Source organism: Excalfactoria chinensis, chromosome 2 (genome assembly GCF_039878825.1).
Source record: "Excalfactoria chinensis isolate bCotChi1 chromosome 2, bCotChi1.hap2, whole genome shotgun sequence".
NCBI lineage: Eukaryota > Metazoa > Chordata > Aves > Galliformes > Phasianidae > Excalfactoria > Excalfactoria chinensis.
Window position 1 is genome coordinate 34376804 of NC_092826.1, and position 18713 is coordinate 34395516.

General features: G+C 38.5%; 1 protein-coding gene across 4 annotated transcripts in view; it reads left to right on the forward strand.

The window, feature by feature from the left end:
* ASPH (aspartate beta-hydroxylase) overlaps window positions 1-18713 on the forward strand; it is a 95830-nt gene that overhangs the window by 74038 nt on the left and 3079 nt on the right. For all 4 annotated transcript variants that reach the window (XM_072328555.1, XM_072328553.1, XM_072328554.1 and 1 more), the window contains 6 exons: window positions 4127-4225; window positions 4898-4987; window positions 5664-5801; window positions 11563-11698; window positions 12523-12614; window positions 16174-16307. In XM_072328555.1, coding sequence (XP_072184656.1) covers window positions 4127-4225; window positions 4898-4987; window positions 5664-5801; window positions 11563-11698; window positions 12523-12614; window positions 16174-16307 — 689 coding nt within the window. The remainder of the gene's footprint in view (window positions 1-4126; window positions 4226-4897; window positions 4988-5663; window positions 5802-11562; window positions 11699-12522; window positions 12615-16173; window positions 16308-18713) is intronic.

Genomic DNA, 18713 nt, shown 5'->3' on the forward strand with positions numbered 1-18713 from the left:
TATTTATGAATCCTCTGTTTCAGTTGCCACTGCAAGAATACACTTTATACAAGTATTTTTTTAATGCAATGGGCATAGATGTGTAGGAAAAGAGAGCAGAGCTCAGCTCATTCTCAAAGGAGCATACCTTGGGTTTGACTTTAGGCTCTGCTTCTTGCTGATTCCCATTCCTTTCTTTGTAGTTGTCTAACATGGTATACTTTGGAATCTGCCTGAGGAGCAAAAAGAGCAGTTGGGCTGGGGGAGAACCCAGGCTCCAAGCTTCCTGTTTGTAGCAAATATACTGGATGCTTTGGAAGAGATAATGGCGATCTTTTTTTGCTTCCTTCCATAACATTACAGCCTAAACTCAGTGTTAGCCATGGGCTGAGCAGGCATTACACACTGGACTCTTCACAGGCACTCTGGACTATGCTGGAATTCATCACGCACCATTTCAGACCAGACTAAATAGCTGACATCATCTCTAAAAACTGAATCAGCGCCCAAGGAATCCTAGTGAATGAAAGCTTTCTGCTTCACATTTAATGGCCAGCTTGCTCATTTTCCAATCAATTTTACCTTTCTTTCTTTCTTTCTTTCTTTCTTTCTTTCTTTCTTTCTTTCTTTCTTTCTTTCTTTCTTTCTTTCTTTCTTTCTTTCTTTCTTTCTTTCTTTCTTTCTTTCTTTCTTTCTTTCTTTCTTTCTTTCTTTCTTTCTTTCTTTCTTTCTTTCTTTCTTTCTTTCTTTCTTTCCTTCTTTCCTTCTTTCCTTCTTTCCTTCTTTCCTTCTTTCCTTCTTTCCTTCTTTCCTTCTTTCCTTCTTTCCTTCTTTCCTTCTTTCCTTCCTTCCTTCCTTCCTTCCTTCCTTCCTTCCTTCCTTCCTTCCTTCCTTCCTTCCTTCCTTCCTTCCTTCCTTCCTTCCTTCCTTCCTTCCTTCCTTCCTTCCTTCCTTCCTTCCTTCCTTCCTTCCTTCCTTCCTTCCTTCCTTCCTTCCTTCCTTCCTTCCTTCCTTCCTTCCTTCCTTCCTTCCTTCCTTCCTTCCTTCCTTCCTTCCTTCCTTCCTTCCTTCCTTCCTTCCTTCCTTCCTTCCTTCCTTCCTTCCTTCCTTCCTTCCTTCCTTCCTTTCTCTTTTAATAAGCAGATTTCAATAATGGAAACCAATCAAAATTGTTTCAAAAAATGTGAAGAAACTAATTTTGTCTTTGTAAAGTGTTATGATCAGGTGTTTTTTTTTTCAACAATCTTAAACATGTTCCTTTTACAGTTGGAATTTCCTTAGCAAAGAGTGAGTGAGCTTATAACAATTTTTCTGCCTGCCATTCTGAAACATGTCTGCATGGCGTCAGTGCAGTCACATACAAATACATACAAGCCACCTCTGACTGAACTATCTCAGGTACCAAAAGCAGAATATCCACATTAACACACTACTCTGCCCTGGCTAATTAGCCACTGATAGCCCCAGAGGTTAATTTCTATATTCATGATTAATATTTAATGGGCAATGAGCGGTTTAGTAAAACTTATTTTTAAACATAATTAATATTGCATGCAGCAACAGCAACAGAGTAATACAATTTACATTAAATACTTCCAGTGTAATTTCTGCTGATTGTATCTCTTCACTTCTCTTTAGGGGCTCTGAATGTAGATCATGCCTTAATGCAACCCGGCAGAGTTTAAATGAACTGTAATATGGAAAATTCTCTTCTGTCTTAATTAATCAGATAGCTTTATCCTATAGTTAAAGGAACTGTAACAAAATAATATGACTAATAAATATTTCTGCCAGTCATTTTTATTTCACCCAGCAGGTATAGATCTGTGGAACAGAATGATTCTATGCAGAATGCTGTATGCATAAAGTATAAAACTCTTATGGTGGTATTGTCTTCGTGGTCAACCTGGTCCCTGTTATGAATTGCAGAGTACATTTTTGCTAATGAAGTGCCATATTATAGACTTCAAATAGATTCTCAAAATTATTGTTTCTTCATAATGGTGTTTTTTTTCTGTAAAGTGTATGAAATACTCCTAATTTTAAGCCATAGCATTTATACCCACATAGCACTGATTTTGTTTTTGCTTGGGTGTATTTTGTGTGTAATAATGTTGGAGAAAGCAAAGAAATTGACCCAAAGGACTTGTTACAGGTTTTCTGCTAATTATTTTGATTGAAGAATTAGGTTAGACAGTGGCTAGAAAAAAAGGATAGGGAAGTGGCTATAATGTATGCAGACATTTTATGTGTGGCATGAGCTTAGTAGTTTAAAAAATGGATTTAGAGGAGAAAGACCGTGCATCTGCCCATTGTTCTCTATCAGTCTCTGTCCTTCTGCTGACTTCTAAGCACTTGAACTGGTCCTCACAAACCAAGGATCTGTCCTGACTGGACTTTCCACCCTTATTTTAAGAGGTTTATCAACAGATTTATCTTCACCATGTAATCGATATCATATGAAGTTTCAGATGGTAATGAATATATACGCACAAGGGCTGCTGTGAAAGTAATGCCTTCTGTTTACTACGTTGGCCAACAGCGTTAGAGGTAGATGCTGACAGTATGGCTGCAGAGGTTAAACCTTCCCACTAACATTCTGTTATGTTCTGTTGCCATGTGACACATGGCATCCATAGGAGCAGTCTGACACAATGGTGGAAGTGTGTAGGAAGCAAAGGGGTGAAACTGAATTCTTCTGTGAGGGGAAAAAATGCCACTGACATTCATCTGCACTTATTGAATGTTTATGGGGACCAAAACAATGGATGTGAGCATGGTGAGATGGTGGATGGTGTGGGTTTATGCAGGCTATTGTTCACCGCTGGCAAAAGTACATGGCCTATGTTGAAAGATAGTGCTTTGTACCTGCGAATATGTTCTATCAACCAGTGTTACTGGTTGTGCTGTTTGTATCTCTTGTCATTTCCATGGAAATAAACAGGAGGTATTACTTTCAGAGCAACCGAAATATAATTTATATTTATAGTGTGTTAGAAATGTGGAGCTGGAAAGTAGATCAAGGCATTCTGTGATTGTTTGTTTGTTTTTCACCATGGCACAGACCAAATGCATTTAAATTATCCAGTGTTGTTGGGAGTACATTTTAGAACTCAGGGTAGCCAGCTTCCTGCTTTCTTCCCATGAAATACTCCTTCATACAGTTATCCTCGCTTACAGCTGTCCCTGTACTCACAAATCTTGTACTTGAAATATCGTCTGTGCGTAATGAGAATCAGATTTCTTACTTGTACATGGGTTCTCCTTTTCTGCAGAGTTAACAGTGTTATCACACAGAATCACAGAATGACCCAGGTTGGAAGGGACCTCAAGGATCATGAAACTCCAACCCCCCTGCCTGGCATTTGAGTTATGTTCTAACTCAAATATATCTGAATTTTCTTAAGGATACAATTTCTTTTAGCTCAATTGAGCGCACTAGGTTTTAGAGCGCATCACACAACTGGCAAAGAATGATTTATATATCACCTGGTATGAAAGCACACTGTATCACTTGAGGTACCCAATGGTAATTGCATTACTTTCTGATTGCTTTCTCTTGGCCAAGAAAGTGTAAGCTCTTCCAAGGGAGTTCTTACTGTTGCGTTAAGAATGGTCTTTGCTTTGCCTGGGTTTGTACAGCCCCATTCTTGTGACACAAGCATTATTTCACACCGTGTTTCTATGTAGTCACTTTTCTTCACCGCATAATATGTTCTCTCTTGTCAAGACTAGTCTGCCAGTGTAAACCTAACAAATTTTAAACTCTTCCAGGTATATTTCTACACTGTCCTTCTTGTGATTCTTCTGTAGACTTGTTCAAAGAGCAGCTGCCTTCCTTTATATTAGTCCTGCAATTTAGTATGTTAAAACTCAAGAAAGAAGGCGGAGAAAGAGGCACAAAAAGAAAATGATGCAAGTCAGAGAATCAAACTGGAATAATTTTACATATCAAAGTTCAAACTTTGGTTTATAATATGTTATTTGGGAGAAAGATAGATGTAAATGCATAGAAGTACAGGAAAAGCAAGAATTTATCTGTGCCAGTGATAGAAGAAAGCTGCATCAATAAATAGTAATTTGTACACAAATTTTTTAATCTATATAAATTCATACATGACTGTTTAATTCCTTTGTGCTCTAATAGGTTCTACGCCTGGCTCCAGATGATGGCTTTGCCAAAGTACATTATGGCTTCATCCTGAAGGCTGAAAACAAGATAGCAGAGAGCATACCTTATTTAAAGGTAGTTTTATTCCCACATTTAAAGTAAATATTTTACCAATAGGGGGGAAAAAAAAAGAGAGGAAAATCATAATATACAAAGTCTGTCAAGCTAGAAGCATTCTAATTGCAAATCACAATTTAAGCTGTGCATCGAAGTTATGCTACTATATCACTGCCAGTGAATGGGAAAAACCTGATACACAAAGATTCATCAATTCTTACACATCAAATATGGGTTCTATTAGAACACAACTGTGAGTCTCAAGTTGTTCTGAGGCTTGCAGTATGCTGCAAACTAAACGTTCTTGGAAGATTCAAAGAGTTGAATTGTATACATCTTTGTGCTTGGAAGAAATACCATGAAACAAAAACTTAATTTACAACAATCAGCTATCTAAAATGCTTGTGTACATTTATAGGATTGAAGTCAAGTGTTTGTCTTTGAATACACCTTTGTCTTGGAGTAACTGGGGGAAGAGGACATGGGATTTTTCAAACTGATAACTTTTTTCCATGTTTTTTTACTTTATTCATTCAACCAATGTTCATAGTTATCACAGTAGTTAAATTTTATAGCCAATTTCATAGGTTTTCTCTTGCATAGACTGTATACAGTAATAACCTGAGCTGTTTTAGACGTCCCATTGAAGTTTCTTTTCCACTATCCTATTTATGTTATTATTATTTTTAGGAAGGACTAGAGTCTGGTGACCCTGGCACAGATGATGGACGATTTTACTTTCATTTGGGTGACGCTTTGCAAAGAATAGGAGACAAAGAGGTACATATTTAACATGACCTTGGTTTAACATCTGGCAAATCCAGACAAAACTTTTGAGCATGGGCTCAAACTAAAATACTTGAGTAGTCTGTTTTAAGTAACAGTCCAGCATACATGTGTAGAAATCAAGATAAGCAATAGAAAAAAAAAACACAAAACAAAACCAAAAGCAAAGAGCAATTTGCATGATGGTAGCATCTATTGGCATTCCTTCTTTTGCCTTAGAATTGACCAAAACTTTTGACATTTACATGGAGCTTCCAAAAAGACAAAAATTCAGAATGTGTTTTTTTGTCGGTTTTCTGCTCCCACTACTTGTGATTTTTTCCACCAGAGTCAAAATACAGTGACCTAAGTATATCGCTTTATGCAAGTCCTTTCATAGCACCGATAACAGTATTCTATAAACTGTACCTCTTTCCCATATTTACCAAGAGATTACTGACCCATATTTGATATCAGTAATTGTGAGGAGGATCCTGTTTTGCTAATGCTGGGCTGGACAACCTTGGCTGACTGATATGTCTGACAACTGATGATTTTTCAATTTTTTTTTTCAAAGTGTTTATGCCTTCTGTGTCTTAGAAGAATATCCCCAGAATCAAATGGATCCTAAGCTTTTTCTATTGAATTTTGGTTGATAAGAATTTAATGGCTAACAAGTGTCATATCCTAGGCATATAAGTGGTATGAACTTGGATACCAAAGAGGTCACTTTGCATCGGTCTGGCAGCGCTCTCTCTACAATGTCAAGGGACTGAAAGCTCAGCCATGGTGGACAGCAAGGGAAACAGGTTATACAGAACTGGTAAAGGTGAGGAAGTTTGTCTCTGTTTAATTTGATTTTTTTTTAATAATGACTGTAATCTAAGGGGTGAAGCAGAGAAAATGCTTGTCCTGAGGTCTGAATTACTCTCAGACGGAGTGGAAGATTTAACTGAGATACAATAAATTGAGTTTAGGTGTTTTAAAAATTGAGAACAGGGATGGGATGTCTGAAATTATTACTAAATTCAAAGCTTGTATGGTAGGCAACTGTAATATCTCAATTACAAAATAGCAGCAAATTTTGGCAATGACTGGGACACACGTCATGAAATTTGTCCTTATTCAGGAAAAGCTCTGTTCCTTGCCTCTTTTATAATACTTGGTGTCTTCTTAGGCAGGAGAAGAATACTAGGTGTCTTCTTAGGCTTGTTTCTCCTTTCTGCACAGGAGAAACAAGCGTAAACTCAGAGGGATGGATTTAGCAACAGATAATGACACAGAATTTTAGTTCTTAAAAGTTCTTTTTATTCAATATGAAAATATAGTTTGTTTATTATTCATAACAATAGTTTAGGTTTTCAGTAGTTGCCTACTTTTGGCATTAAAGATCCCTAAGCAGGTCCTTTACAACTCCAAAGTAACAGCAATAGTAATTTTAAAAATTAGGAAGGAAGTACCTTTTGTGTATGTTTTGATTATTAGTGTGTGGTTTCAGCTGTAGACTCATTGAATGGGTTGGAAGGTACCATAAAGATCATGTAGATCCGACTGCCCTGTCATGGGCAGGGTTGCCTCCTGCTAGATCAGGCTGTTCAGGGCCCCATCCAGCCTCACCTCTAGGGATGGTATATCCTTTATTTATGCAGGACAATTTTACACTAATTTTATAAATTCTTCTGCACAACTAATTTAAGTGCTTGTTTGATGAGACAGTTTTGCTCGGTCTTTGTTTCCTTATGCTCAATTATATAACAAGTTAGAAACTTGCCGTGAAATAATTATTTTATTAATAGAAGAGGAAATTAAAAAACAGAGATTACTCCTTTTTGAGGTTCTGATGACAGTATAGATAATGCTGGGAAACTTAGATTGAAAAGTGGTCGTCAACTGTAACCTTGCTCATAGAAAATAAACAATTAGCTTTGTGGACTAGCATAAGGGAAAAATTAATAGTGCACCTATTGGAGACATTCTGGAGGTACAAATAAAAATAGATACTTCGTATATAAAGGTGATGGAGGGACTAGAAATCTGTTATTGTACTCTTGACAAACAGTAAGGAAGGTATATATCACGTCTCCAGTTAAGAGAGTACTTCATTGCGCTAAAAGTTTTTGTTGTTCTCTTAGGTGTTACGTTAGCCATATGTTGAAGATATCCATGCAAGTTGAAATCCAAAATGTAACTTAAATGCGTCAGAAAAAATTGCATTATCATAATTCCCTCGTAACTCAAAAAGTTCTCGAGTTTGTGAAAAAGAGCAGTCTTGATTCCAATAACAATCAGTGCTGCAAGCAAAATTTGAAGTAGTGTTCTTGAAAAGGTAGCAGCAAAATCTTCTGAAGACATCTCCCTTATGGGTGTCTGAAATATTCAAGCTTCTGTACATGTTCTAGTTAATGGGGGGTGGGGGGGCAATTAGGTTTATTTCCCCATTCCACACAGCTAAGCCCAGTTGGCCGTTTCTTGTGCAGAATGTGTGGGAAATGCTTACAAATCCAAATAATAGTAGTTGATGCTGAGAATTGTTTTATGGAGTATGAAGCATTGCAGGCCTGGACACTCTCTCCCTCCATTGGTTGTAAAATGCAAACAGCGTATTTTCAATATCTTGGTAGCTTAACAGTCCTAATGGAGGATTTATTTGTCACTAGCTGAGGCAGTGCTAAAGTCAGGTTCTTTGACATATTCTGACAGCTCTGTCTTTGTTCATTCTGTTAAATGACACAGCTGTAGTCGGTTACATGTTAGAGCACAGACCTTGTTTGATTTTGTTATAAAGGGTCATGAGATTCCTTGGTATTATAGATGGAGATGTGAGTTTTGATGGTGACTTTCTTTTTCCATGGAAAAAACTGTAGAAGAAATTTCTCTTCCAGTACTCTCAGTTTAATAAATCTACTGATGGCATTCTGCTCATATAGCTATACTCAATTAGGATGTGAGGTAAATTATCTGTACTAGTCTAGTCTAGTGTGGGTCTAGTTTACAAATAAAAGAAGAAAAGGCATTTCCAAAGGACAATTCATTGCTACCATGTCCTACCCTGAGGCAATTAGCTTTCCTTTCCAGGTCTTACTTAGCTTTTGCATTATTTGAGGTGTATTTGGAGTGTATCAATATAGCATTATTTTTCTGTTCTGGTAATCAGTGAGAATAATAAATAAAAGTATTGTAATGGTACTGTATCTCAGACACTTTTCACCAGGTTCCCATTTCATGGGAAATGATCTAGGTAACTTTGCCCTTTCCTCATTTTGAGTCTTATGATTTCGGAAAGGACTACAAGGATGCTTTGCCAACAGTGTACTACAGTGAATAGCTTAATGATTAGAGTGGATCTTGTATAGACCATTTTCACTGATTGTTTAGACTTTATTAGTTAAAAGTCTAAAGTGCAGCAAGAATGAAAGTACTGGCAACAGCACATATTTATAATGCTTTCCACAGAGAGACATCTAGGATTAAGTAGTCTGGCTAAAAAAATCTGGACACTTATATTTCGTGGTGAAAATTAACTGAAACATGCATTTAAAGTGTGGCTAGATGCTTAAGAGAGCTTTGTGTTGAAAAGAGCAAGATGATGCTTATGCATGCTGATGTTTAAGCACTGTGAGTGACTGAATGAGTACAAGGAATTATTTTAGATGGCTTTTAAAAACTGGCCATTGCCTGGAGATCATCAGAATTCCCCAAACTGTGATTATTGTGAATGCAATTTTTTTACTCTGTTTCAGTAACAAAGTGAAAGGGATTGGAGACTTACCATTGTTTTACCTTATAGCCCAATGGATTAAAATGCGCATGTGGTCAGTGGTTATGCCTCACATGGGGGGTACTAAACTCTTAATCTCTGTCTGTGGCATTTATGACTATGCCTTGAAAAGTGCTTGACAGCACAGAATCAATATTTTTAATATAGTCACACATAAAAATAAAACAATATTAAGAAATCCCTGTTTAAATTTTGTAATTTCTTTGCCAATAAAATCTACACTATTGCCAGATGTAAAGCAACTGTAAAGTTCCATTATTGTTAGGAACTATATTTAAAAAGCCATATGGAGGTTTATGGGAATCAGCTGTTAAGAAACAAGGACATATGCTCCAAATGCTGCTCACCACCTGATTCTTCACTTGAAAGCAGAAAATTGCACCAAATATAATATGAATCTTTTGTAAACTGAGGCTTGTGTCCTTAACATATTATAGAGCATGAACACATTTAACTTTTTTCTGTTGATACTAGCTCTTGGGTCAGCAGCCTGAAGTCCAAGTCCTCTACTTAGCAACTGTGTTTTAATGGTGTTCTGCATTTGCAGAATCACAGAATTGCAGGGGCTGGAAGGGACCTCAAGAGATCAAGTCCAACCCCTCTGCTAAAGCAGGTACCCTGCAATAGGTTGCATGGGTAGGCATCCAGATGGGTCTTAAGTATCTCCATAGAAGAAGACTCCACAACCTCTCTGGGCAACCTGTTCCAGTGCTCTGTCACCCTTACCATAAGGAAGTTCTTCTGTATATTAATATCGAACTTCATATGTTCAAGTTTTATGCCATTGCTCCTTGTCCTATTACTGTGCACCACCAAGAAGTGTCTGGCCTCATCCATTTGTTCCTGCCATTCAGTGTATGTCTAATAGTCTGTAACATCCGGGAGATCAAGGCTTGGACTCTTGTAACCTTCCCTTCTATCTAGGACTTGCAAATTACTCATACTAAAGCATTATCAGTTTGTTTTATAGATGAAGGTCCAGTTTTTCAAGTGTACTATTGATTTCAGTGGCAGTTATATCTAAAACCATTGAGGAGTTGGCTCAAAATTAATGGTATGTATTCAAATCACTTGGATGCAAAAGTGCTGGGGAAGGAGTTTTAAAGGCAAGGACAATCACAGAACTTTGCAGGCTGACTTTCAGATGGTCACTTGTGAAGAATTAGCAGTGACAAAGCTGCCATTAGGGACAACTCCTTGGACCACCTGTGCTCTTCATGCCCCTTTTAGTCTGCATGGGTGAAAACTTCTTACATTTTTCCAGGCAAAGGATTAGGCATCTGAGGAAACAGAAGTGTCTTTGTGTTATCTTTCAAAGTTCTCCTGTTTTGTTTATCTGTATGGCTGTTAAATGAAGCCTCTATAAATGCAAGTTTTTCATTTATATATATATTTCAGACAAATCAATTTTACAAAGATATTCTTGAAAACATTTCTTCTTAATGTTAGCCATTGGAGGAGAGTTACAGAAATCCATCAGTGGGAGAGAATAGGATGAGTGCAGCAGGAAAATGAGTGTTTTTCACCTTTATTGATGGATGAGAGAATGCAGTTTGCTAGAGAAAAAAAAAAAAATAAAAAGAGAGGGAGTTCAGTAATAAGAGAAGTGCAGTCCTAATTTTCATAGACCTTAACGGGCCTAAAAAGACTGTAGTGAGAGGTAGTCTGTGTATTACAGACAGCACATTCCAGCCATGGCTTTGTTTCCTGAGCCTTTTATGGTACTTTACTGTATGATCTACTTTGCAGGATGCAACTCTTCAGTTTAAACAGGAAAGGCTAATAACCATATGAAATTTATGGCTGAAAAGGGGTAGTTATGTCACCTTATCTGACCTCTGTTACAGAGATATTGGAGTTTTATTTGACTTTATGCACTGTAGAGACATGCTGTGGAAACACATCTTAGCCTGTTTGCTGTGTGAAATCAATTGAAAATGTCTTACAGAAATGCTTTGTTTGGGAGCACAAAATGAAAGCTACTCACCCAAACTAAGGTTTAGCGAGTAAAGTAAGTAGCTGGGAAATTAAAGTCATGTCATTATCGTCTATATCCATTGTCAAGCTGTGAGTTTCTCATTTCTATTACTGTAACATTAAATGGACTTATTAGTGACAGAATGCAAGGTTTTCTAATCTACCTGATTTTTACAAATAGAATGTCCTGAGGCAGCAGAGAAGAGCAGACATGTTAATCCTACAATCTTGTGGGTTTGGTGTCTATGAAGTACAAGGCAGCTTACACATTGTTGTATCCATAAGTTGTCGCCTGTCATTTCAAGTTGTATTTGACCATTTTCAATAGCACCAGAAGGTGTAAGTGCATCTTTGCAGACCTTTCTGAAGGTTTAAATTCACAGCTATCAACAGAACTAGCTTGTTTGCATTTGTCCTCTTGGAACTGAGATGTTCTGTCAGCACTTGGAGTTTCAGTTTATACCGTGGTTTTCCAGTTGCAAGAGCGCTTTAAGGTAACACATGCTACGTTTGAGAAGACCAGTACTCTTTTTAGCTTGCAATATAAAATTATCTGTTAAAGAGTCCTTCGGCAGGTAAAGTCCGGCCTTCTCTGCAAAGAGGCAGGGAACCACTGAAATTGTTAATACAAGTGTAATTGAATCTGAAGAATGCTGTGGAAGTTGTTCCTGCCTTATCGTGACAGAAGGAAATAGGTACATTTAAGGAACCTTGATAATAATGATGAACACGTGTCTGTGTCTGTTTAATTAGAAAGTTAAGAATGGAAGCAAAAAATAAATAAAGAAGTGAAATGCAGCAAGTTCTCAGTGCAGTAACATGACTTTCATAACAGTCCTTAGAAAAAAACTGGAAGCTCATTCGAGATGAGGGGCTTGATGTGATGGATAAAAAAAGAAGCCTCTTCTTGCCTGAAGATGAGAATCTACGAGAAAAAGGAGACTGGAGCCAGTTTACTTTATGGCAACAAGGTAAAACATTTTGTATTTCTCTTTCCCCAGTTTCACTTTCTTAGATTGGTGTAGTGCAAAAAGGAGTTTCTCCTGAATTCTTTGTTTTTTGAAATCACTGCAGGGGAAGGGAGCTAATAGAATAGTGTCTGAGACCCCCATTGACGGATAAAACAAGAATTCTTATTGCCCAAAAGCTCCTCTGACAATCCCTTCAGGGTAATACTCATCTCTTGACTGGGCTGCCAAAATTTTCCATGGTAATGCATAGTACAAATCAGCCTGAAGGAGGACAGGAAAGCAGGAGAAGACATATCCTCAATGTTTTATTGCCTATTAGGTGGGGTCCACTGTTCAGAAATGGCATGGGCAAAAGCATCTGCGCTCTAAAAAGCCTGTTGGTCGCTGTGCAGTGGAAAGTTCGATTACTGGGATGACCTGAATTTCTTAAAAGACTACATACGAAAGAGTATTGTAAGATAAAATATTAATGACCAGGGACTATTAAAATAGTTGGTGAAATGGTATAATATCATTGGCATTATTTGTCTTTTTAACAATTATACCTGAGTGATGTACTTAATCAGTAATAAAAATCTAACCATGTTTTTAGAGTCATGTTTGAATAGGTAGAAAGCCTACTCTTCTGAAATAATTTAAAAGCAAAAGAGTGGCAGGCCGCTTTGACATTACAACATGTAAGCTGGCATTTCTGTTTCATAACTTGAAAAGTGTGATTACAAATCCTGATTTTGGTGTCAGCTTTGTTGCTATTCTGCAAACTAGAAAACAAGGGACTGTTTGTTCATTGCGCTTATTAGTGCTACATCACTTATTTTCACTAGGAAGAAAAAATGAGAATGCTTGTAAAGGTGTTCCAAAGACGTGTGCTTTATTGGAAAGATTCCCAGAAGCTACGGGCTGCCGAAGAGGACAGGTACCTGGCAAACTTCTTCACTTTTGCAAATCCCCTAAGGCTGGGAGCAGGTGATGCTGAGGAATGTGTATAGAAGGACACTTGTTCTTGGTGTATTCAGTGATGCTTCAGACATACAATAAAGTTAACACTGTAAAAGCCTTCAGCAGATACAAGGTAAAATATATCAGCTAAAGCTTTCTCATGGAATTTTTAGTTGAACCAGTTTCTCTTGTGATCGTAGGGAGCTCATGCTGGGTAAGTAATTGTCTACTGTGGGTCAACTGATGGTAATAAATTACTAAACTTGGTCGTAAGTGACCTGTTCTGACACACAGCTAACCCTGCTTTGAGCAAGAGATTGGACTAGATCCTTTCTAACCTGAATTCTTCTATGATTACTCTCAACTGAATAACATGTTACAAAACTAAAGCAGGGAGACAGACTCTCACTGTGATAACCTTTGCATGCTTACCCCAGTCTGGTGGCATTAGATATAACAAGAGTCACCGAACAAAGGCCAAACAGTACATAAAGGAAAGAAACTTTAAATCCGTAGGCTGTGTCCTTGAGTGTCAACAAAATTAGTTTCGTATACCCAATATATACTGATTACTCTGCTACAAATTAACCTCATTAAATAATGCAGAAGATTTCTATGCTAGGGATCAAATATACATCTGCCACTGAATGGCCAAACAGTGGAAAAACTGATTCTGTATTCAGAGTGTTTTTTCCAAAGGAATTATTAAACCTGTAAGCTTTAGCAAGCAAAATGATGGATACAGAAGTTGAAAAGCACAGTGCGTAATCTTAATTCAGAGTTCTTTGAGCAAGTGTCCAGTTCTTCCATTAGACTGTTGCTTTTGTGCAGAAGAACACTGAATAGCCGGTGTTATGACAGTGAATAAGGCTGTTGTTCCATTAGTTTGTTACAGAAGCTGGTTGAAGTGAATCTGTTGAAAGAAATCATTACAATCAGTGTGGTTAACCCCAAGAAAACTGCTTTCTGTGGCATCCACTGCTGAAAACAAATGTATCCCAGAGTGCAAAAAGCTATTTTTGTGTTCATTGTTTTTGGCACCCCGGTGTACCCCAGTAAAATTCCTCAGAGTTTAAGTTTTCAACCATAGTATAACCTGTTTGTAGTTCAGGAATATTTGATGATGTACATGTAATTCTTCTTGAGTGCAACACGTGTGTGTGTGTGTGTGTGTGTGTGTATATATATCACAGATATATCTAAACAGATATGTGGAGGCAAATTATATACATGACAGTAATAATTCTACAATGCAAGTATTTCTAGCATTGTCAAAGTATTTCTGGGGGTTATCAGTAACTTTCCTTCATAGCCAGTATTAGCAGTTATTTGAGTTTCTTCAGAGTCTGACAGGGTAAACAAGCTGATGAATCTCACTGTAGTAGAGGCAGCGGAGCATCTTTGTGTGCCACAGCCACTGGAGCTTATTGCTTGCTGTTGTAAGGTATCTCTGGTAAGCTCAAACCTCAGATGTTGGGAACAGCTAAGGCATCATGGTATACATTCTTTTATGCTCACTTTGTTGTAATTGGAAAGTTGGGAATGTCTTAAAAATAATAGGATTTAGCAAAGCTACCCTGTCTTACCCTGAAAAGGTGCTCCTCATCACTCACACAATATTCATATTTTTCATTGGGCCCTTTTAGAATTACAGCAATAATATCCCTGCTGAGCCTTCCTTTCTGCAGACTGAGCATTCCCATCTCTCTTAGCCTTCCCTTATATTTCAGAGGCCATTGCTTATCTTTGTGACTCTTTGCTAGATTTGCTCAATTGTCTATGTTTATCTTGGAGTGAGTAGCCCAGAACTGAACCCAGCACTGAGGGTGCTGAGTGTAAGGATCACCTCTCTCAACCTGCTTGCAAGGCTCTGCCAAAGGCAGTCCAGGAGGCTCTTGGCCTTCTCTGCTGCTCACATTGTTATAAGCTGTTGTTTACATGGACCCTGAGTTCTTTTTTCTATGAAGTTGTTTTCCAGACAGTTGTTCTATAACTTGTAGTAATGCACAGAGTTATTGCTCTCCAGAGCAGGACTTTTCATTTCTTTGTTGGACATCGTGGGGTTCATGTTTGCTCCAATCTCCAGCTTGTCAAAACCCTTATGAATGGCAGCAAAAATAATTTGGTGTATCAGCCTTTTCTCCTCAATATTCCATCCTTGACAAGAGATGTACACTTTCTCTTCATCTAGGACATTAGTGAAGCATAAACAGTGTTGGACCCAATGGTGAACCCTGGGGTATACCTCTGTTGAGCTGTGGGTGTTATGCTTTGATCACAACTCCTTGAGCCTGTCTGAACTGCCAGTTTTCAGCCTCCTTCACTGTCAGCTTACCTATTTTCCACTTCATCGGTTTGTCAATGCTGATGTTATTGGCAGACAGTGTCAAAAGCCTTACAAAAGTTGAGCTAAACGATACCCACCAATCTCCCCTCATCCATCAAGTTAGACATCTCACTGTAGAAAGCTGGTTAAGCGTGATTTCCCCTTTGTAAATCCATGCAGACTGCTCCCAGCCATCTTTTCCTTCATGTATTTGAAAATGGCTTCCAGGATTACTTGCTCCATCACTAAGATGAAACTGACTGGCCTGCAGTTCCTCAGATACTACTTGTTGCCCACAAGATCACATGAACATTTGCTTACTTATACTCCCTAGGAGCCTCCCCTGCCATAGCCTTTCAGAGATGGAGAGTGGCCTTTAGACATTGTCAGCCAGCTTCTTCAGTACTCCTCATTAAAGCCTGTTAGGGTCTATGGAATGATTTTGAGTTTGTTTAATGTTCCTTAACATGAGGGTAAGCCTTTTCTCCAGTTCTCTTCACTGTTCTCAAGTGCCCGGGATTCCTGTTGGTCAATCAGAACGTTAAAGACTGAGGCAAAAAAGGCATCCAGTGTCTCAACCTTTTCCATGGCCTTTGTCATCAGATCTCCTACCACATTCAGCAAAGGGCCTGTGTTTTTCCGATTCTTCCTTTTATTGCTGATGAACCTATTGAAATCTTTAATTATGCCCTTCAATTTCATCATGTCTTTTGGTATTTTTCCTAGCAGATCCCTGAATAAACCAGTCTGCTCTCCCAAAGCTGTGGGTCATCCTCCAGCTTTTTACCTGTCTCCCTATCCCCATGATCCTGAACTCTATCATCACATGGTTGCTTCAGCCAAGACCAAGTGGCATTCACAATCCCACTGTTATCTGAAAGTGACCACCAACCAGTTGTTCTGGCTAATGCATGTCTTGTGCATCCTGTAGTTCACCGTTTTAGATGATAAGTGTGTCTGCAGGTCTTACATTGGATATGGGATGTTTTTCTACTGGTATGTAGAAGTTTATTAACTTCAGCCTGAAACAAAACAAAAAAATATACACGCACATCACAGTACTGAATACCTTTGGGATGTGAGAATACGCAATTATTGCTAAGACTAACAGAAGGTGATGTCATCATGGAAGAGATGTAATGAAGTCCTGAACTCAGAGCAGTACAGTTGTGAAAATGACCTTGCTGATGGCTTCTCTTTCTTCTTGCAGATCAAATATTCTGTCATGCTTCCAGGAACTCATGTCTGGCCCCACACAGGGCCCACCAATTGTCGGCTAAGGATGCATTTGGGCTTAGTGATACCTAAAGAAGGCTGCAGAATTCGATGTGCCCAGGAAAACAGGTATTGACTGGGGTTTTTGGATGGTTGGCTGCTTTTGTTGTTATTAGTTTTCAACCCTGAAAAGCTGTGTAATGAAATGTGTGTAATGAAAAGGGAAAAAAAGAAAATAGACAAACAAACAAAAGGATGTTTTTACTGACCAGGAGGCACTATGTATTTCTTTAAGCAGGCAACTTGCACCCTTGTTCATGGTACAAACGTATCAATGTCAGTTGTCATGGAGTTATCCAGATCAACCTATGTCCGTGACGGGGGGAAGTAGGCCCGTGGGCTCCCCCACCCCCCAAAAATGTGAAGGGAAGATAAGTAAGGGAGATGGGAGCTGGGCTCAAGGAAACAAACAGAGTAGTGGCAACGATCTAAGGAGGAAAACTTATTTTACTATGATATCAGAATGCAAGATATCACAATTATAATCTAATTGAAACTGAGGCTAATAAATCAAGTAAAATAAGAGAGAAAGAGGTTTCTGAAGACCAAGAAGCCTACTTTGAAATTGAAGGCACCACAGCTTGGAAGCACACCCACACTCGCTGCCAGGCAGTGAGAGAGAGAGCCAGCGTCACTTCCATGATGTATTTCCCTCTCCAACTGTGAGGTCTTCGGGGACATGTAGTTCTTCTCTGTGCTCCACATGATGTTATGACGTGGAATACCAATAGCAAAATTACAACCATGACAGTTGTCTAAAAATGCCAGAAGAATCTTTAGAGACAAAGCTGTTCTTTTCTGTTTTAGAGTGGGAAACTTTGTTTAGAGTGGGAACAACAAAGTGTTGACTTTGAATTCTTTTTGTGGTACTACCATAAGTTAATATTTGTTATGGTGAGTTGAAATGCCACTCCTGTTTGCATGACTGCAATATGTGGCAAAGATCTTTTTCCAGAACATACAAAAATAACTGCAAAAAGAAATTGTTATAATTTTTGAAGATGCAATTATTCAAGTGTTAAAAATGTTACTATAGATGTGTTAGGTTTGTTCCTGACAACATAACAGTCTGACACAGTTAGTGTTAAATAAACTATAAAACCTACACTGCCTAGGTTGTGACAAACATGCTTCCAGCATTCCAGTTCAATATCCAAAACAAGTTTAAGATAGACATTGGGATGACGGTAGAGACACCTACTGGGCTAACGGATTAACAGGAAAATGTGAGTTCTTTTCACTGTGGGACATTATTGTGAATTCAGGTCTATGGTGACTGAAGGGCATTATCACAGGTGGCTATTCTTTGCCTGTGTAAACGAAGTGGTGGTTTTGATTCCCTTCCAATGTAGCAGGTGTTCACAACTCACCACCCGTTATTGTAGCTGACCACTTGTCTTTGCCTTAATCTGAACAGAAGGGATAGTGGTGTGGAAAATGAACTTAACTACCCCCCTTGGTAGCAACAGTCCCTCAACATCAGGGATGTGTCAGAGCAGAGTGGAGAAATGCCTGTTGTTGCTGGTGTGCAGTCAGAGCATTTCAGTCAGTATCTAGGCTTCTGAACTAGGCTCATTTTTATGCATCTGACTTGCTCATTTGAAATGTAAAACTCACATTCAAGAGGTGACTACAGCTTGTGTCAGAATGTGTTAACTTTGGTTGATTTCGGCAAGATCTGTACATTTGAAGACAGGGTTTTCATTTAAAGTATGTCCACTAATAGCAATGAAAAGGTGCTTTTGCATCCCCTTCCCCACAAAAGATGATAGAGGTGAACTACTGTGGAAAGAAATTATGTCAGGAAGAAATCGTCTCTTTAGCATTTTCAGTTTCTCCTCTCCTCATGGATCAGAACATTAGGAAGCTGGTGGCTTCAAACAGGAGAGCTGGCACAAGTATGAAGGTCTGACAGGGCTTTGATACCATCCTTCTTTGGCTTTCTGCCCCACTGCTGCATGCAGTGTAGAGAATTTTTTGCCCATTATGTCACCCAGTGTGTGTTTAGAGGAACAGTGCTACTACGCAACTCATTCGTTGATGGACAGGCAACTTATCTCTATCTAGTACCGCGATTTACTCTGTTACGTGCAGGAGAATCTTTGATTGCTACCAGAAGCTTGTCCACCTCATTGTTATTCATCACAGCTATAGTAATCTGAGGTCACTGAGGCATTTTGAAGTCTGAAGGAAAGACAGTGTAAGTGTAAAGTACAGTGTACAGAAATATATAAATAATATCTAGTTATCAGAAGTCAAACATCTGTCAGACCTGGTTATCAAGCTTTGAAATGAAGATGCAGAATTACAGCCTTAAGCAGAATTCGGTCCAAAATCTCACCTGTGACAGGTGACATAAGAGCTGAGCAGGTGATATAAAACTACCCCAAAGTAGCTTAGCACCATGCCAGAGTAATATTGTTCCTGTGGTCCCACTGTGAAGTGTTTCTCACACCATGAAGACATCTGGAAAAT